The sequence below is a fragment of the Thunnus thynnus genome, chromosome 18 (assembly GCF_963924715.1).
Source record: "Thunnus thynnus chromosome 18, fThuThy2.1, whole genome shotgun sequence".
In the NCBI taxonomy this organism is placed as follows: Eukaryota; Metazoa; Chordata; class Actinopteri; order Scombriformes; family Scombridae; genus Thunnus; species Thunnus thynnus.
The window spans coordinates 1421143-1439423 of NC_089534.1; the positions used below are offsets into that span (position 1 = coordinate 1421143).

Sequence of the window (18281 nt, forward strand, 5' to 3'; positions counted from 1 at the left end):
ATTAAAAATACTTTAAATACATGGCACCAGATTTTGGGTGTCAGCTATATGGTGCTGTTGTAAGAAGGGTTGAGTTAAGATTTAGGCTTTATTATATGTTGTATTTGTTATTTCACTTCCCCACAACCTGAAAAATAGTTTTAATGCAACAACTGTCAAGTTAATCATTAATGCTGTTAAGTGTGAATGACCCCAATACAGTGTGTTTCATGTGTGTTAAGTTTGCATTTATAAATGTATTTGTTATATTGCTTTTATTTCCACAGATCCTCTCTTCTCAAATATGTGTTATTTGGATAAACTGGCCACATATTGGGAATGTAAATGGTTACTTTCTTGCCTGATAAAATATTAAAATTTAATAAAGTTACATATTAACAGCGAAAATTACAATAGCTTAATATCCACCATTGCTGTTGCTTGGTGCAAAATGTACTCAAAGTATTGACCAATGGTATAGCTTCATCACTCGGTCGGTCATTAGCCCCTTTTATATAAAACAATATCCTGCAATATTGATGTAAAGATGAAAAATCATTATTAGGCTTTGCTTTTTTACACTGAACCAGCAGCATAATGCCACCCCCATGTGTGATTTTAGACAGCATGCTGGTATTCTGGAATCAGAGGCATGACGTGTAACACAACACCATGCATGCAATGTGACTACATCCACTGCCAGCTTAATGGCAGAACAACAATGGAAAAAAATTCCAGAAAAGGAAAGAGTATATTGTTCCTATAGATGCCACAGGCCAGGTTTTTGAGCTGGTAGAGACTAATGAGTTACAAGTAAACAAAATCATCAGCTCCTTAAAAAGCTCCAAAAGTAGAGATGCTTTCCATTTTGACACCAAGTTTGTCAAATCACACAAAGATATTTTAACTCTCCTATTGCTCATTTAATTAACTTGTCTATTAAACACAGCTCCTTTCCTGATGACTGGAAATGTGCCATTGTCATGCCTATATTTAAATCTGGAGACCTCCTTCAAGCCAGTAACTACAGACCAATAAGTATATTGCCAGTACTCTCAAAGGTCGCTGAGAAAGTTGTTATTAAACAACTGACAACATTTCTTAATACAAACAATTTTGGTCTACATTGTATGCAATTTGGCTTTAGAGCAAATCATTCGACTGGGTCCATGCATGAAGTATAATTAATTTGCAGTTGTTCATGTTGTATAATGAAAAACCCCATTTTTTGGGCTCTTTCCAGATTTCATTGTCTAAAGAAGAGCATTACAATTCAGCGTGTTAAAGTGTCCACTTGTCCCATTATCCAACTTGTTCAAAGAAAATTGAAACAGGATATCGAGAGTTGGAAACAGACAGCTCGCCTTCAAAGTAAAAGTTGCGCGTTTTGGAGCGTGTTGACTGCAGCTCAATTTAAGGAGAGCTACACTAAATAAATAAACAGATAGCCTAACTAATGAACAATTATTCACAACTTTTTGTACACACTTTGGAGATAAAACTATGTAAAAAAAAAAAAAAAAAAAATCATCATTCAGACAGTGACACATTTAAGTTGTTTTGAATGAATGAAAGTGCTGACTTGGTTTTAAGTAGTTTATTTTTTGTGCTTACATCCATATTTGGTGAACAGTGAAGCAACTATAGTCCCCCTTTTTTGGGTAGTCTGCCAACTGTAGGACAATGCAAAAGGGGGATAATCCTAAATATACAGCAAATGCTGTATATGTAATGTTCTCCACTGGCATTTTCATCACCTGACCTCAGTCCAGCTGAGTAGGTGTGTCACTCGCCGAAAACCAGACCAAAGGCAAAAGTCCAGTTTATAGTTCAGGTCCGACATAGAATCACCAGGTGAGATATAAGTGTCCTCTGGGATCACAGACTTCAGACAGTCAATGACTGAAAACAGTTTGACACCAAATGTTAGATATCATTATAAAGTTTGTTTCAATATAGTGCATACAGGAAGTAATATCTAACTCCTTCCTGCAATGTCCGATAAGAACCCAGTCCTGAACAGATCCCCATGCCCACAATAAAAGCCATTCAACTGCATTATGCCCAGACATGCAAAAGGTGTGAGGGCCCAATCATTGCTGCTTGTGGGTTTAATTTTTGTTTGTTGTTCAAAAGTTTTTGATTCCAAACAAGAAAAATAGTTTCATCAGTTAATTATTTCTTATTATTGCATTCAGAATGTATTTGTTATCTTACTATTGATTTTGAACTTGAAATGTTTCTTTAAATACAGAGAGGAACAAACAACTGGGGCTGAGCATAAAGAAAAGTTAAAAATATCCAACCATCAGAACATTGTTGTAACTTTTGCTTTTGTGTTCATGATTAAGGGGATTCATTTAATAAAACATTTTAAAGCAGCTTGTCCTATAATCTCACAAAGTAAATCATCACCTTATAAAACATACAGTAATAATTATTAGCTACTTTAACTCTTTAATATTAACTAACACCAAATGACTCATAAATAATATATTTTAGACAAGAAAAAATAAACTCCGTTTTTGTCTGAAAAACCTGTTATTGAACAAAATAGTGCAAACACCACAGTGATAAATGTATATGTCTCTGTTTATTTTGCCTAAATCTTTCATGTCTTGACACATCTCAAACATTATTACTAAATTACAAAAAATAATGTGTTTTTGAGAAGCTCTGAGTGCTTTGTTGACAATTTATAAAGACAGAAAGTAGAATGAAAACCACACAAGTGTTACACTTCCTCATTTTAACAAAGATTCCAGTTATAGAGCATGTGGCCCACAAAATATGAAGACACAAATATCATGTTGATCCTTTCAGTCATGTGCGATTATGAAACATAATGTACTGTGTTTTACTTTTTGATAACTGCATGACACGTTGTGGATTATCCCTTATGTACATGATAATGTGTCTATGTCCTGACCAATTAGCAGCCAGTATGACTGCTCAAACAAAACTCTAACTGTACTGAAGTGAATGGCAAACACAACTTTTCTCTGCAAATCCGAATACAGTTTTTAGAGCAAGCAAACTCTCAATACATAGTTTCTTGTCTTAATACCAAAAACAAAATTTAAATTTGAAATAGTAATCTAGATATGAACCAAAGTGTGGCCCCACCAACCACCAAAATTTTACACACAGGATTGGGATCTGCTTACCTCAATTTAATAACCTGAAAAGGTGTTAATACAACTAAACATAAACATAAACTAACAATAGATGAAAACTAAATCTGGGTTACTTATGTTTTCTCATGATAAGTCTGTTTACATAAGTAATGTTTGTAAATACTTCAGGAAACAGGCTAGGATTCATTGATAGCTTGAAGGACAGAACTTGAGCAACATATGACAAAGTAATGACATTGATAGTTACTGACAGTCAAGAATTTCTGAAAGTTAAGATTCCTGTATTACTTCTAGACCAAAAACAGCTTGTTGATGCTGTTAGTTACCACAATTACTTGACTCAAAACTTTGTACTGGGATTTCAGCTCTCAGACAATTATTAGACTTACAGTGACTAAAGTTTGTTGTAAAGTTTGTAAACTTTTTTTTCCCTTTTTGGTTCTTTTGTTGACACTTTTGGTCTGTTGATTGTATGTGTATGAATGAGTGATGCCGTCATATAAGCCTGTGCACTTGAAATTACATTTATATGGTACAATGTTTATTCCTAATTACATTGTAGTGACAAACATATTACGGTCACATTAGAGCTACACTGACAAATCTGCCAGGATGTTATATCAGTCAATATTAGATTTTTGCAGATACAGTATATTGGTGTGTATGTGGGCCAATATTTAACAAGTTTGCAGTACAGAAATACCATAATTTCAAAATGGTGTCACCGTTACACAGTTTGTCCACCAGAGCACTGATAAGTTGATTTCAACTGTGAAATGTTCCACTCAGTGTTTACCTTTGTCACAATAAAAATAAAAAATAAAAAAAATCTAAGGGATCCAAATCAAGATTGTTTGTATATGTTATTTCTTTATGTAAAAACAATAAATTACTGCTCATTTTTAAAATCCCCAAAAATTAATGTTTTATTTTGGTTTTTTTTTCAAATGAAGTGCTGCTTCTCTGTACCTCGCAGAACTTGTCAGGTTGTCGATACACTAGATTTTGGACTTCCAATTGAGTATTTTGGATATTTGAGTATTTTGAGTTTTTCAGTAGGCTACTGGATGTTGTGCGCCTCTTAGGCCATTATAATGCAGGACACTCTAACCAAATGTGTGTATCAAGTGGTAGTAAATATATTTATGCTTCATTATCCTCCCAAAATAAAACAATTCGTTTTTTTATTTACTTAATGTCGTAATTGCTTTGATGCTACATGTGTATTATTTTTTAAAGTAAATGAAGAAAAATCTACCAGCTCATATGTATTTTGTATCATGACCGAATAAAAATTGGCCTGGAGAAAAAGTAGTCTGTCATATCAACCAAACAGCAGCAGTGAATATCTCCAAACGTTGGAAGGCAGCACAAAGTATCTGCAGGCTAACAAACACTGTCTGACTCTGGTATATAAATAACTTTTTCTGTAATAAACCAAGACCATGATCTTTCTCTAACTTTGACCAAGTCCTGCAACTTCTGTCTAAATAGAACATAATTAATAATGCTGTAGTTACTGCAAGTGGATATTGTATTAAAAGGATATTTGGGCAGAAAATAAATGAAATGTGTTTTCTGTGAACATTTTGCAACCTACTAGATCACCATCACTTTAGATTTCCTCATTATTTACATTTCCAGGTGGCATTAAATGTCCCTCTAAAGGTGTTTGCTTTAGCAAATTAGTATATTTAAATGTAATTTCTAGAAGACAGGCCTACTTTAGTCAGCACTGTTTCTCTATTGGGAGACTTTCCCTCCTACAGAGAACACAGAGACACTGAGGAGTCCAGCGACAACATCAAAGACTCCACCCCAGACCTAAGCCCAAACCCAGGATACAGAGGTTGGGTAAATGTGGTGTTGAAGGTGTGGAGGTGGATCAGTGTGTCAGAGGAGACTCTGTAGAAGGACAGAGTGCCAGCAGGACAGTCCACATACACTGCTACTCTGTTAGAGACAGAGGAGGAGGAGGAGGAGGAGGAGGAGGGGATGGATGTTACTCTGTCACTGTGACAGACAGAGTAATGGCAATCAGCAGAGCACAACAGACTCCATGACTGATCATTCCCTCCAAACCTGCAGTCAGCCCCGTTTCCTTTCCTTGTGATTCCTCTGTAAGTCACTGCTATATCAACCATTCCTCTCCACTCGACCTCCCAGTAACAGCGACCAGTCAGACCATTTGTACACAGCAGCTGACTGCAGTCAAATCTGTCTGGATGACCCGGATATGGCTGCTCCTTCTCTCCCACCAGCTCCACCTTTCTATTGTTGTCAGACAGTTTGAGATCTCTGTTTGCTGTGTTTATGTCCAGTGTGAGTTCACAGGCATCTGATGAAGAGAACAAGACACATTCCAGCAATTAAGTATGATCTAACCTTTACTAATTGACATGATTGATATTTTCAAAAAGATTTAAAAATTGCCTAACAAAATGACAAAATTAACAAAATTATGTTACAGTAAGTAATGATGATTTAGAATGATTCATTTGGAGAGCCATCTCTTGTTGATATGATATGAATGAATAAATAAAAGCAAAGACCTGTAAGACAAAATGATGTTTTAATGTCATGAATCAAACTGAATCCACACTTACATTTCCTCAGGCCAGGTGTTAACCACTGTTTTCCAGCAGGTTCCACCCTGGAGGAAGATTATTATTATTATTGTTATTATTATTATTATTATGGAAACAGGACCATTTGATAACCTTCCCTGTAAATCATTTTCCATCCACTGTGAGTCGTATCTATTGTCAAACAAGTGAACAGGCTGCCTCTCGTTTGTCTTAATTGTTCCCCTCATTTCTGTCACTTGTGTATACAAGGTAAAGAATAAGATAATCTGATGTACTGTCCAAATAACAATAGCCCAGGGTCACCACTGTTAGTGCTTTTACTTTCATTGCTGTCCTCCAACATGATAAAACACAATGTGAAATGGTGTATTATGCATCATATACTGTACCCTAAAATGAACAGTTAAACCAGCAAGCAGAAATAGCGTGTAGAAGATCAAGTAAAAAAGAGAAGAAGCAGAAAAGTTGATTGATAAGTTGAAAGGTTTACAAGAAATAAGCATGTGAAAATAAACTAGCATGAAACATTAGGAATGATAATTTATAACTCACTTTGCATTTGTTTCTTTATTGCTATATGTGTTTGTTGCTATACCGCAGAAGAAGTTGTGTTATCGTAATGTTGAATTGCTGTATGCAGGAGTTTTTCTATAGGTTGACTGTCTTTAGAAAAACACCAGGGAGGCAATCATGAAAGACTGAGCTCTTCTGTCCTTTGAGATCTTGTTGACCACTGTGTTGTCAAGGTGCCTCCATATTAGGGATGTGCAGAGAGCCCAGTATTTGTATTTGTATCTGTATTTGTTGAGGCAACAAAATTATTTGTATTTGTATTATTCAATAAACTCTTGAGAGGGAGGGTTCCCACGCCAGGTCTTAAACTCAAGTTTCCCAGATCATGGACATCTGTGCTGACCAGTCAGCTAAAACTCAGCTCCACCAGACAGAGAGATCTGCAGCTGTTTATAGAGACACAGAGACAGACAGCGATGTAACCTCACTACGCTATGAGTCTCAGCCTGCGCACTGTTATTTGATTTTTTTTTTGATTGATTTTAAAATAAATGAAATAAATATTCATAAAACCCCACTATTTGTGCTTTTCTGAATACCGTATTCGGGTTCAGCTCCATCCCTACTCCATATGTTGTGACAATATATTAATATTCATCTACATCAGAGTTTTATGTGTTAATTCACAAGTGCTGAGTGTTTGCAGGCAATTTCCACAACAATGCGCAAGTTCATAAAAAGAAATGTTTGAGTGTTGAAGAAGACTGCATGTAGAAAAGTAAGTAGTACTTAAAAAAGTATTTACCTTTACCTTAGAAATAACAGAATTCTAACTGAGAAAGAACTGAAAGGCAGGAGGAAGCACAACTGAGAGGGAAGCAAATTGGGATGATATTTAGGGATGAGAGAATAGAAATAATAAGAAAAAATAGAAGGTCTGGAAGAAGATTTAGATCAGGCCACTGTGGTTTCGCTGATGATAATGGTGACCAGAAGAGGTGAAATGGATGAGACTGGCACAGATGCATACAAAATAAGTAGGTCTAGGCCAAAGTTATAGGGTATAGACCATGGACCCTTTATGAGTTATGTACCATAGTTGCCCAGTTTCTAAAACCAGACAAGGATCTATTTGGTTTTGTGAATCAGGGACATCAATGTAGTCAATTAGAAGACATCCCAGAAGACATAATAATAGTCAAGTCAATATTATTTATATATCCCCTATCACAAATCACAAATTTGCTTCAAGGGGCTTTACAATATGCACAACACATGACACCCTCTATCTTAAGACCCTCAACCCTAATACAGAGAGTCCTGTGGTAAAAATCACTCATTGAAAATTTCAGGGAGGAACCAACAGTTAAATTAGGTAAAATATTATTATTATTATTATTATTATTGTTGTTGTTGTTGTTGTTGTTGTTGTTATTGTTGTTGTTATTGTTATTATAGATGCTATTGTGCTTTTCTGTGTGTCTCTCTCCCCTCCCTCCCTCTTCCTCTCTCAACCCAGCCAGTCAAGGCAGATGGCCGCCCACCTACAGCCCAGTTCTGCTTGAGGTTTCTCATGGGGCTATGCTGATCTCTGTAAAATAAAGAGTATGGTCTAGACATTCTCTATATGAAAAGTGTCCTGAGATAACTTCTGTTGTGATTTGGCGCTATATAAATAAAACTGAATTAAATTGATTTGAATAAGTAATTATAATTTATTACACATGAATTAGTTGTTTTTATGTAACGTAAGACTTCTAGGTCAGATGGTTGTGCCTTTCCTAACTCAAGTCTTTTCACCCCTTCAAGTAAATTTGAAAGGAATTGAGACATTGTGGATTCTTGGGTCACTGGGTGATGAAAGGCTGAGGAGACAGCGCATGATCTCTTTTTGTCTGTCCATACCTGAGAGTGTCCAGTCTCCAGTGAGGATCCTCCAGTCCAGCAGACAGCATTCTCTCTCCTGACCCTCCTGGATGATTGTAGCTCAGGTCCAGCTCTCTCAGATGGGAGGGGTTGGAACTCAGAGCCGAGGCCAGAGAAACACAGCCTTCCTCTGTGATTAGACAACCTGACAGACTGGAATTAAGAAAAGGTTGGTGCCACAATATTTTGGATAATCATGTAAGCATGTAAAAAAATATTAAAATGAGAATCTCTTTAACCAAATTTCTGACCTGAGTGTTTCCAGTGTACAGTCTGGACTCTCCAGTCCAGCAGACAGTTGCTTCACTCCTGAATCTTGCAAGTTGTTGTTACTCAAATCCAGCTTTCTCAGACTAGAGGAGTGGGAGCTGAGAACTGAGGACAGAGCTGCACAACCTCTCCATGATAGTTGACAAATACCCAGCCTATAAAGAGAGATCAATAAATTTGAAACAATTAATCTTAATATTTAATGTGTTTTGTGTAAGGCTCAAGACAAAGTTCATTCATCTATAAGATCGTAAAAATTCCAGTGCTGCCAACCCAATTAACCAAGACAAATTAGTTATGCACACTTATGCACTGATTTTCAGTTTTAAAGTAGAAATCCGTTTGAAAAGATTTCGTATCCAATTAAATTCTGCATTACTTGTGGAAAATGACTTTGAAATACCAATAGTACACTTTCAGTGCCTCACTTTAGGGATAGCTTAAACCTGACCTGAGAGATTCCAGTGTACAGTATGAACTCAACAGTCCATCAGAGAGATGTTGCAGTCCTGAATCCTGCAAGTCATTATTAGTCAGGTCCACCTCTCTCAGACTGGAGGATTGTGAGCTGAGAGCTGAGGACAGAGCTGCACAGCTTCTCCCGGAAAGATTACAACCACTCAGCCTAAGGAGGAATTAGTGATGAACAAAATTTTATTTTTTCTTGCTGTTTGTCCTCTATAAAATATGTAATATTTAAATATATATATTTAGTTATTTGTCCACCTACACAACTTTATTAGAGGCATTGACCACTGGCAGCAGCCTCAGAAGAGCCTCCTCTGAAGCAGAGTATTTCTTCAGGTCAAACAGGTCCAGATCTTTTCCTGATGACAGTAAGATGAAGACCAGAGCTGACCACTGAGCAGGAGACAGTTTATCTTTGGAGAGACTTCCTGAACTCAGGTACTGTTGGATCTCCTCCACTAAAGAACGATCATTCAGTTCATTTAGACAGTGGAACAGACTGATGCTCCTCTCTAGAGACAGATCCTCACTGATCTTCTTCTTAATGTACTTGGTTGTTTTCTGATTGGTCCCTGTGTCTTTTCCTGTTTGTGTCAACAGACCTTGTAGGAGCTTCTGATTGGTCTGCATTGAAAGACCCAGGAGGAAGCGGAGGAACAAGTCCAGGTGTCCATTTGGACTCTGTAAGGCCTTGTCCACAGAGGTCCGATGGAGTTGTTTTAGTTTAGGTTTGTCTCTAAAAACTTTAGACTTCTTGGAGGTTGTCTTTGTTTCTTCCAGCAGATTGACTCCAGAGTTGATGAATGTCAGATGGACATGAAGAGCAGCCAGAAACTCCTGAACGCTCAGATGGATGAAGCAGAACACCTTGTCCTGGTACAGCCCTTTCTCCTCTCTGAAGACCTGTGTGAACACTCCTGAGTACACTGAGGCTGCTCTGATATCAATGCCACACTCTGTCAGGTCTGATTCATAGAAGATCAGGTTGCCTTTCTGCAGCTGTTCAAAAGCCAGTTTTCCCAGAGACTCAATCATCTTCCTGCTCTCTGGACTCCAGTGTGGATCTGTCTCAGCTCCTCCATCATACTTGACATTCTTCAGTTTGGACTGAACCACCAGAAAGTGGATGTACATCTCAGTCAGGGTCTTAGGCAGCTGTCTTCCCTCTTTCAACAAATGGTCCAGAACTGTAGCAGTGATCCAGCAGAAGACTGGGATGTGACACATGATGTGGAGGCTTCGTGATATCTTGATGTGGGAGATGATTGTGTTGGCCTGCTCCTCATCTCTGAATCTCTTCCTGAAGTACTCCTCCTTCTGTGGGTCAGTGAACCCTCTGACCTCTGTCACCATGCTGACACACTTAGGGGGAATCTGATTGGCTGCTGCAGGTCGTGTGGTTATCCAGAGGTGAGCAGAGGGAAGCAGGTGTCCCCCAATGAGGTTTGTCAGCAGCACATCCACTGAGGTGGACTTTGTAACATCAGTCAGGACCTCATTGTTTTGGAAGTCCAGAGGAAGTCGACACTCATCCAGACCATCAAAGATGAACACAACCTGGAACTCTTCAAACCTGCAGATTCCTGCTTCTTTGGTTTCAGTAAAGAAGTGATGAACAAGTTCCACCAAGCTGTACTTTTTCTCTTTCAGCACATTCAGCTCTCTGAAAGTGAATGGAAATGTGAACTGTATGTCCTGGTTGGCTTTGTCTTCAGCCCAGTCCAGAGTGAACTTCTGTGTTAAGACTGTTTTCCCAATGCCAGCTACTCCCTTTGTCATCACTGTTCTGATTGGTTCATCTCTTCTAGGTGAGGCTTTAAAGATGTCTTCTTGTCTGACTGTTGTCTCTGGTCTGTCTGGTTTCCAGGATGCTGTTTCAATCTGTCTGATCTCATGCTCATCATTGACTTCTGCAGTCCCTCCCTCAGTGATGTAGAGTTCTGTGTAGATCTGATTCAGAAAGGTTGGGTTTCCTGCTTTAGCAATCCCCTCAAACACACACTGGAACTTCTTTTGCAGGTTAGACTTGAGGTTACGCTGGCATGAGAGAGCATTTGAACTTCCTGAATGAACAAAAGACAAATAAAAATGTGTTGGCGCTAGTAAACCTGATATATGGAAACATTACAATTCGACCACAGATATTTTCCTCTATTTGGAAAACTGTTGAGCTCATCTGTTGCAGATAAACAGTTTCTGTTTCAGCTCAGATGAATTCATAGATCTGATGCAGATGTGTACATCTTATTAACAGTAGAGTTTGAAATATAAAAATATAGAGCTCTCCCTTATTGCCTCCATTTCCTCTCCATCATGTTAAATCTGTTAAAATTCTCTTACTGCTCTGCAGACAGTCAGCCAGCTCCTCCTGCTTCATTTTCCTCAGGAAGTGCAGTGTGATCTTCAGAAATGCCTCTCTGCTGCTCCTCCTCTGCTCTTCATCCTCACCATCCAACACCTCCTCATCTTCAGCCTGACTCTCACAGCATTCGGGGTAATTTGGACTCAGAACCTTCTGCATCTTCTTCAGCTCTTTCTTCACAAAACTGATTATGTTGTCCTCAAGTAGCTGGAACAGAATAGTATTCAAGTTTAAATTAGCAGAAATCATTGTCTGTGAAGATTCAGTTGTCTGGTCATGGTATATTAAGTATGGCTAAGTCAGAGGCAAGTCGACTTGTCTTGAAAATGTTTCGCCTTTCATCCAAGAGGCTTCTTCAGTTCTGACTGACAGTCATTCCATTTTGTGCTTTTTTCAGTTTGTGATTGTACATTAACACACCAAAAATATGGAGTTCAGGTCTTGTTGATGCTGCTTGGCAGGCTGATGACTGGGAACCTTTGAGCTCTGCTTCTGACGTCTGTGGAAAAATAAAAAGTTTTTAATAACAACAAAAAAACTTTGAATACATACAGTCTTTTGTGTTGTTTTATCATGATTATTCATGATAGAAACACAAGATCAACACAATAAATGCAGCTCTGATTTGTTGAATGTGATGCTTTCATTGAACTGAACTAAATCAAGCATAAACACCTGAACACGACAGTCTACTCTTCTATATTGAATAATTATAAACAGATCTATGTTTATTCTTCCCTTAGATCATCATGGATCATCAGATTTCTGTCCCTGTTTGAAGTCAAAAGGTTGACCCTCCGACCCTCTGGTCACTCTGCATGCAGTTATCAGATGGTATTGGGGGGGGGGGGGCGCTAAGGTGGCCCCTACGCTATTGTCCAAAACCAACAAAAAAAAGATATTAAAATTAACAGTGAGGAAATACTGTGTCCTCTCCAGTCCACCCACCAGACTGGTAGAATTAATAAAGAAATAAAAACAGGGATAAAATCTGGTGATTAAATGTTGAGTGACGTAGCGGTTATAATTAAATATGAATAACCAATGTGAAAAAACAATACAGCCTCTGTGCTGCCAATTCCTGACTGACAGAAGAAAAAACCTACTTCCAATTGAAATACGTTAGTTTGAATGTCATGCTGACTGTCACAAAAAAATAGAAAAATCGTGTCCATGTACACGAATAGATAGATTAAATTTCGTGACTATTTCACAAATTGCCACGAGACTGGATTTTCACTGTTGCTGAACATGAACGTAAACGAGACGCTGCAGGTTTTCTGTGAATGATACACATCCAGTGCGTTTTGGAGTCAGTTTAACTCTGAATATTGAGGGTAACAGTATAGTTTTTCAGTATAGTCTTCATCTTCTTCCCTCCATTGCTGGGTGCAGTTTTGTCTTATCTGTGCATTTTGATCGTGGTGGAAATACTACACTGATACATGCAATTGTTCCATAAATTCTTTCTGGATAAAATACTGCTGAAATATATATATATAATTCCTGTTCCTCTTAGATTTGAATTCTTACCTTTGATCATCAGACTTCTGGCCGTGTTTGAACCCACCAGAATCTTAACAGAGGTTTTGCTCATATGCCGTTTGGGGCTCGCTAGAATAACATTAACCCCTTTTTGACCACAAAGTTCCAAGAACTATGGAAACAGAGGAACTAACCTCAGGAACAAAATCGGGAAATATTAGTCCCAGTTGTGTATTCCTGTTTCTATTTCCACTACATCTGAAGAATCAAGTACATTAGGCAAATTTGACACATGATGAATTAAAAAAACATGGTGGTGTTTGAAATGCAGTATTAACATGTGGAAACAACAAAACAGAGTTGATCTGTTGTCCTTCATTCTTTTTTACTGTTGTGTGACTTTGATGTTTGAGTTAGATGGAGGCAAATGAATGAATGAAAAGGAAAAATGCAGACAAGGAAAAAGAGACTGAGAACTCCACACAAACCATCTGCTGAGTATTTGATGGTTATTTATTTCTGCTTTAGAATTTAACCACTATGAAACAACCAGAAAATTAAGTTTTATTTCTCTCATTCACTGGCTTTGTTCTCACTTGCACTCTCTTTGTCTTTCTCTCACTCCTTTTTAAAACAAGTTGGTAAGCCGACAACAAAGCAAAACTTTGTTTTTAACGTTAACAAGTAACAAGAAACGTCTTCCGTAGTTCCTCAAAAGGTTTGAGGAAATTTCCTGTAGTGGAAACCCTATTTTACTAAGCTAAATGTTTTTCTTATAGCTTAATATAGAGTTTTTGTAGTGCTCTTCATTGACAGTGTTGGATGCAGTGTTGTCTTATATTTGCATTTCAATCCTGACAGAAAAACTTATAAATGTATGTGTTCAATAAAATTCTTTTTGGATAAAATACTGAATTTTTACCTTTGATCATCACACCTCTGTCCACGTTTGAAGACAATAGGTTCATCTTTCGACACGTCACTCTTCATGGACACACAGCTGGATACAGAAGAGTCTGGTATCTGCTTCTGCTGCTCTGGGCTTCAACACAACACACACAGAGCTTTGAGTGTGAATAATGATGGTGGAGTGTTGTCTTATATTTGCATTTCAATCCTGACAGAAAAACTTATAAATGTACAGTACAGACCAAAAGTTTGGACACACCCTCTCATTCAATGAGTTTCCTTTCTTTTCATGACTATTGACATTGTAGATTCACACTGAAGGCATCAAAACTATTAGTTAACACATGTGGAAATATGTACTTAACAAAAAAGTGTAAAACAACTGAAAATACGCCTTATATTCTAGTTTCTTCAAAGTAGCCACCTTTTGCTCTGATTACTGCTTTGCACACACTCTGCATTCTCTTGATGAGCTTCAAGAGGTAGTCACCTGAAATGGTTTTCACTTCACAGGTGTGCCCTGTCAGGTTTAATAAGTGGGATTTCTTGCCTTATAAATGGGGTTGGGACCATCAGTTGTGTTGTGCAGAAGTCAGGTGGATACACAGCTGATAGTCCTACTGAATAGACTGTTAGAATTTGTATTATGGCAAGAAAAAAGCAGCTAAGTAAAGAAAAACGAGTGGCCATCATTACTTTAAGAACTGAAGGTCAGTCAGTCCGAAAAATTGGGAAAACTTTGAAAGTGTCCCCAAGTGCAGTCGCAAAAACCATCAAGCGCTACAAAGAAACTGGCTCACATGAGGACCGCCCCAGGAAAGGAAGACCAAGAGTCACCTCTGCTGCGGAGGATAAGTTCATCCGAGTCACCAGCCTCAGACATCGCAGGTTAACAGCAGCTCAGATTAGAGACCAGGTCTGATGAGTCCAAATTTGAGATCTTTGGTTCCAACCACTGTGTCTTTGTGCGACGCAGAAAAGGTGAACGGATGGACTCTACATGCCTGGTTCCCACCGTGAAGCATGGAGGAGGAGGTGTGATGGTGTGGGGGTGCTTTGCTGGTGACACTGTTGGGGATTTATTCCAAATTGAAGGCATACTGAACCAGCATGGCTACCACAGCATCTTGCAGCGGCATGCTATTCCATCCGGTTTGCGTTTAGTTGGACCATCATTTATTTTTCAACAGGACAATGACCCCAAACACACCTCCAGGCTGTGTAAGGGTTATTTGACCAAGAAGGAGAGTGATGGGGTGCTGCGCCAGATGACCTGGCCTCCACAGTCACCGGACCTGAACCCAAACGAGATGGTTTGGGGTGAGCTGGACCGCAGAGTGAAGGCAAAAGGGCCAACAAGTGCTATGCATCTCTGGGAACTCCTTCAAGACTGTTGGAAGACCATTTCAGGTGACTACCTCTTGAAGCTCATCAAGAGAATGCCAAGAGTGTGCGAAGCAGTAATCAAAGCAAAAGGTGGCTACTTTGAAGAAACTAGAATATAAGACATATTTTCAGTTGTTTCACACTTTTTTGTTAAGTATATAATTCCACATGTGTTAATTCATAGTTTTGATGCCTTCAGTGTGAATCTACAATTTTCATAGTCATGAAAATAAAGAAAACTCTTTGAATGAGAAGGTGTGTCCAAACTTTTGGTCTGTACTGTATGTGTTCAATAAAATTCTTTTTGGATAAAATACTGAATTCTTATCTTTGATCATCAGACCTCTGTCCACCTTCGAAGACAATAGGTTCATCCTTCGACCGATCACTCTTCATGGACACACAGCTGGGTCCAGGTCCAGCAGAGTCTGGTCTGTCCTTCTTGTGCTTCTTCTTTGTTCTTCAACACAACACACACAGAGCTTTGAGTGTGAATAATGATGGTGGAGTGATGTGAGTGGAGAACAGTGATGGACAGTTAGAGATCCTCATCTCACCTCTGAGCTTTGGTCTGGCTGTCATGTTCCCCACACAGAGAGCTTTTAGAGGGAGGGACTCCCTCCTCTCTGTCCTCACACTGATCCATAGCAGAGACACATCTTCACACAAACACAACAACATGCTCATTCATTACAACAAGCTGCACATCACTCAACATTATCCTCTCAATAATGTATCAGAAATATACAGAGCACTCAGGAACAGAACTAGTGTTTGTCATAGAAAGTTTAGTTTTGCTTTGATATTATATTTTACTGAGATGAAAGTTAGAATGTGTAATTTTTCATGAGGTATTTATGTCTACAACTGTATGATTCTTGACATAGATATTTTATGTTTTATGTCTTAGAGAGCAGATGATGCTTATTCCCCTTCAGTCTAAAGAAGCAGTCACACTAAACAGTTGGTGTCACTTATTCTCCAGTCAGTGTCATTAAACCATTGCAGAAAAAAAATACTGCGCAACGAGATGACGTCATTAAAATAGTGGCAGTCAAGACAATTTCTCTCTCCTTTATCTGAGAGGGGATTATAAATCAAGATGTGTCATATTTAATGCCAATTTATGAATGTTGTCTAATCTGTATGTGTTATATTTTTTAATCAGTGTTGGATGAACATGATGTGAAAAGGTTCTATGGTTTTATGGTCGAATAAACTCATCGTTTCACCTTGAACCTTGATGCTGCACTCTAGATTATGTTCATGTGTCATCTACTGTAAAAATTCAAAGACAGAGAGAATAAGAGTATAAATGTAAAATCTGTAACTGAAAACAAAAGTTAAGTTTATACTTAATATTATATAAATTATTCCAGGAACAGGGTGTACTGCATTTTTAATTTCACTGATTCATTTTGTAGTTTTTATTGTGTGACATATATAGTAGAAAGATGCTTTTCTGTTTTTGTTGCTTTAGCATTTAGACTGGTTAAATGAGTAAATATATTACAAGATTATTTCTACAGTATTTAAAAAAGAAATTATTACATTGAACGTTTTTGCTGGACTTTGGACAGTGAATGTCCCTACTGACAGACCCAAGTTTATGATATGCAGATGCGTGCCAGTTTCAAATGATCCAGTTGGGCACCCTTTGTAACTGCCACAAAACATCTATTGAAATTACTTACAGATTTCTAAGCTTAGAAGAAAATATTTTACAAAACAAACTTGAAACTGTTATAAATAATGATAAACTGGTCTAATTTATTTATTATTTTCATAGTTCTAGCATCCCATGGGTTGGACAGTTGGTGGTAAACATGTTGACGAATTATTGCCTCTCAAGTTTTGGCTGCCAAAATAAACAGAGTGGCAGGAAAAATTAAAGTGCTGCCTCGTAACCCAAAAACACTTTACATACAACAAAAAAATAACAAAAGTAAATAAATAATTATGCATCACTGCTACTATTAAATGGTGGAAAACTGTTAGTTATGTTACCTTTTGATGGTGAAAATAATGTGCAAGAAGCCAATGAGTTAAGATGAAAAAAAATCAGAAGCTTCAACCAGGAAACATTCTGTCTGTTGGTCTGTCGATTCGCATAATGATCCAACTCTCTGTGTTTATCTTCAAAGTAAAGTTCTTTGAGGAAATATGATTACAGTGAAACTCTGAACTTTGGAATGAACAACTGAAGTCAAACATTAACAGTATAAATCTATCAAAGTATCATAAATCTCTGATACAGTTTAACTTCAGCGCATTTCAATTTTTAACAGTTTGAAAAGGCAGAGATATCCTTCTAAGATTTCAAACCATGCATCATCACCTGCTGTCAGTAAATTCCAAACCACAACAGGCCTCAACAGACCAGAGCGAGCTGAAGATCATCAATACAGCTGCTATTTATTCCAGATAGTGTTTTTTTCAAATATTACTGTTAAGTTTTGCCTAGTCTCATTTATTTATTATTTTATATTATATTTGTATAATTGTTCATAATACTAGCAGTGGGTGGTAAACCCGTTGACATATTATTGTCTCTTACGTTTTGGCTAACAAAATAAACAGAGTGACCAGAAAAATTAAAATGCAGTCTAATACAACTGTAACAATAATAATAACAACAACAACAACAACAACAACAACAACAACAACAACAACAACAATAATAATAATAATAATACAATCAATTTTAAGTGCCTTCCTTGTAACCCAAGGACACTTTACATACAGCAAAAAACTATCAAAAGTAAAGAAATAAACATTTTAATGAATTCCATCGATGTTCAACAGAGTAATACATCACTGCTACTATCATAGACTGCTACGTTTTATTTCTCTCATTTACTGGCTTTGTTCTCTCTAGCTCCACCCTCTCTTCATTCACTTTCTATAACTCTCAGCTTGTTCGCACTCTCTCTTTCTCTTTCTGTCACTATTTTTTTTTAAAGAAGCTGGCCGACAACAAAGCCTAACTTTGTTTTTAACGTTAACAAATAACAAGAAATGTCCTCTTTCGTTCCTGTCCGGTCACTCTTGAATGACACACAGCTGGACACTGAGGCTGCTCTGATATCGATGCCACACTCTGTCAGGTCTGATTCATAGAAGATCAGGTTGCCTTTCTGCAGCTGCTCAAAAGCCAGTTTTCCCAGACACTCAATCATCTTCCTTCTTTTTTTTATTTCAGTGTGATTTTATCTCAGCTCCTCCATCATACTTGAAGTTCTTCAGTTTGGACTGAAC

General features: G+C 37.7%; 2 protein-coding genes across 4 annotated transcripts in view; one reads left to right on the forward strand and one right to left on the reverse strand.

The window, feature by feature from the left end:
- LOC137169671 (NACHT, LRR and PYD domains-containing protein 3-like) overlaps nucleotides 1–18281 on the forward strand; it is a 243019-nt gene that overhangs the window by 198806 nt on the left and 25932 nt on the right. The window lies entirely within an intron of this gene.
- LOC137169486 (NLR family CARD domain-containing protein 3-like) lies at nucleotides 1416–17150 on the reverse strand. Its single transcript, XM_067572707.1, has 12 exons — nucleotides 17031–17150; nucleotides 15581–15682; nucleotides 15367–15483; nucleotides 13651–13770; nucleotides 11664–11742; nucleotides 11222–11450; nucleotides 9144–10944; nucleotides 8865–9038; nucleotides 8395–8568; nucleotides 8123–8296; nucleotides 5723–5769; nucleotides 1416–5454 (listed from the first exon to the last, which is right to left on the reverse strand). The coding sequence occupies exons 2-12, from the start codon at nucleotides 15667–15669 to the stop codon at nucleotides 4880–4882; spliced, it is 3579 nt and encodes a 1192-aa protein (XP_067428808.1). The 5' UTR covers nucleotides 15670–15682; nucleotides 17031–17150; the 3' UTR covers nucleotides 1416–4879.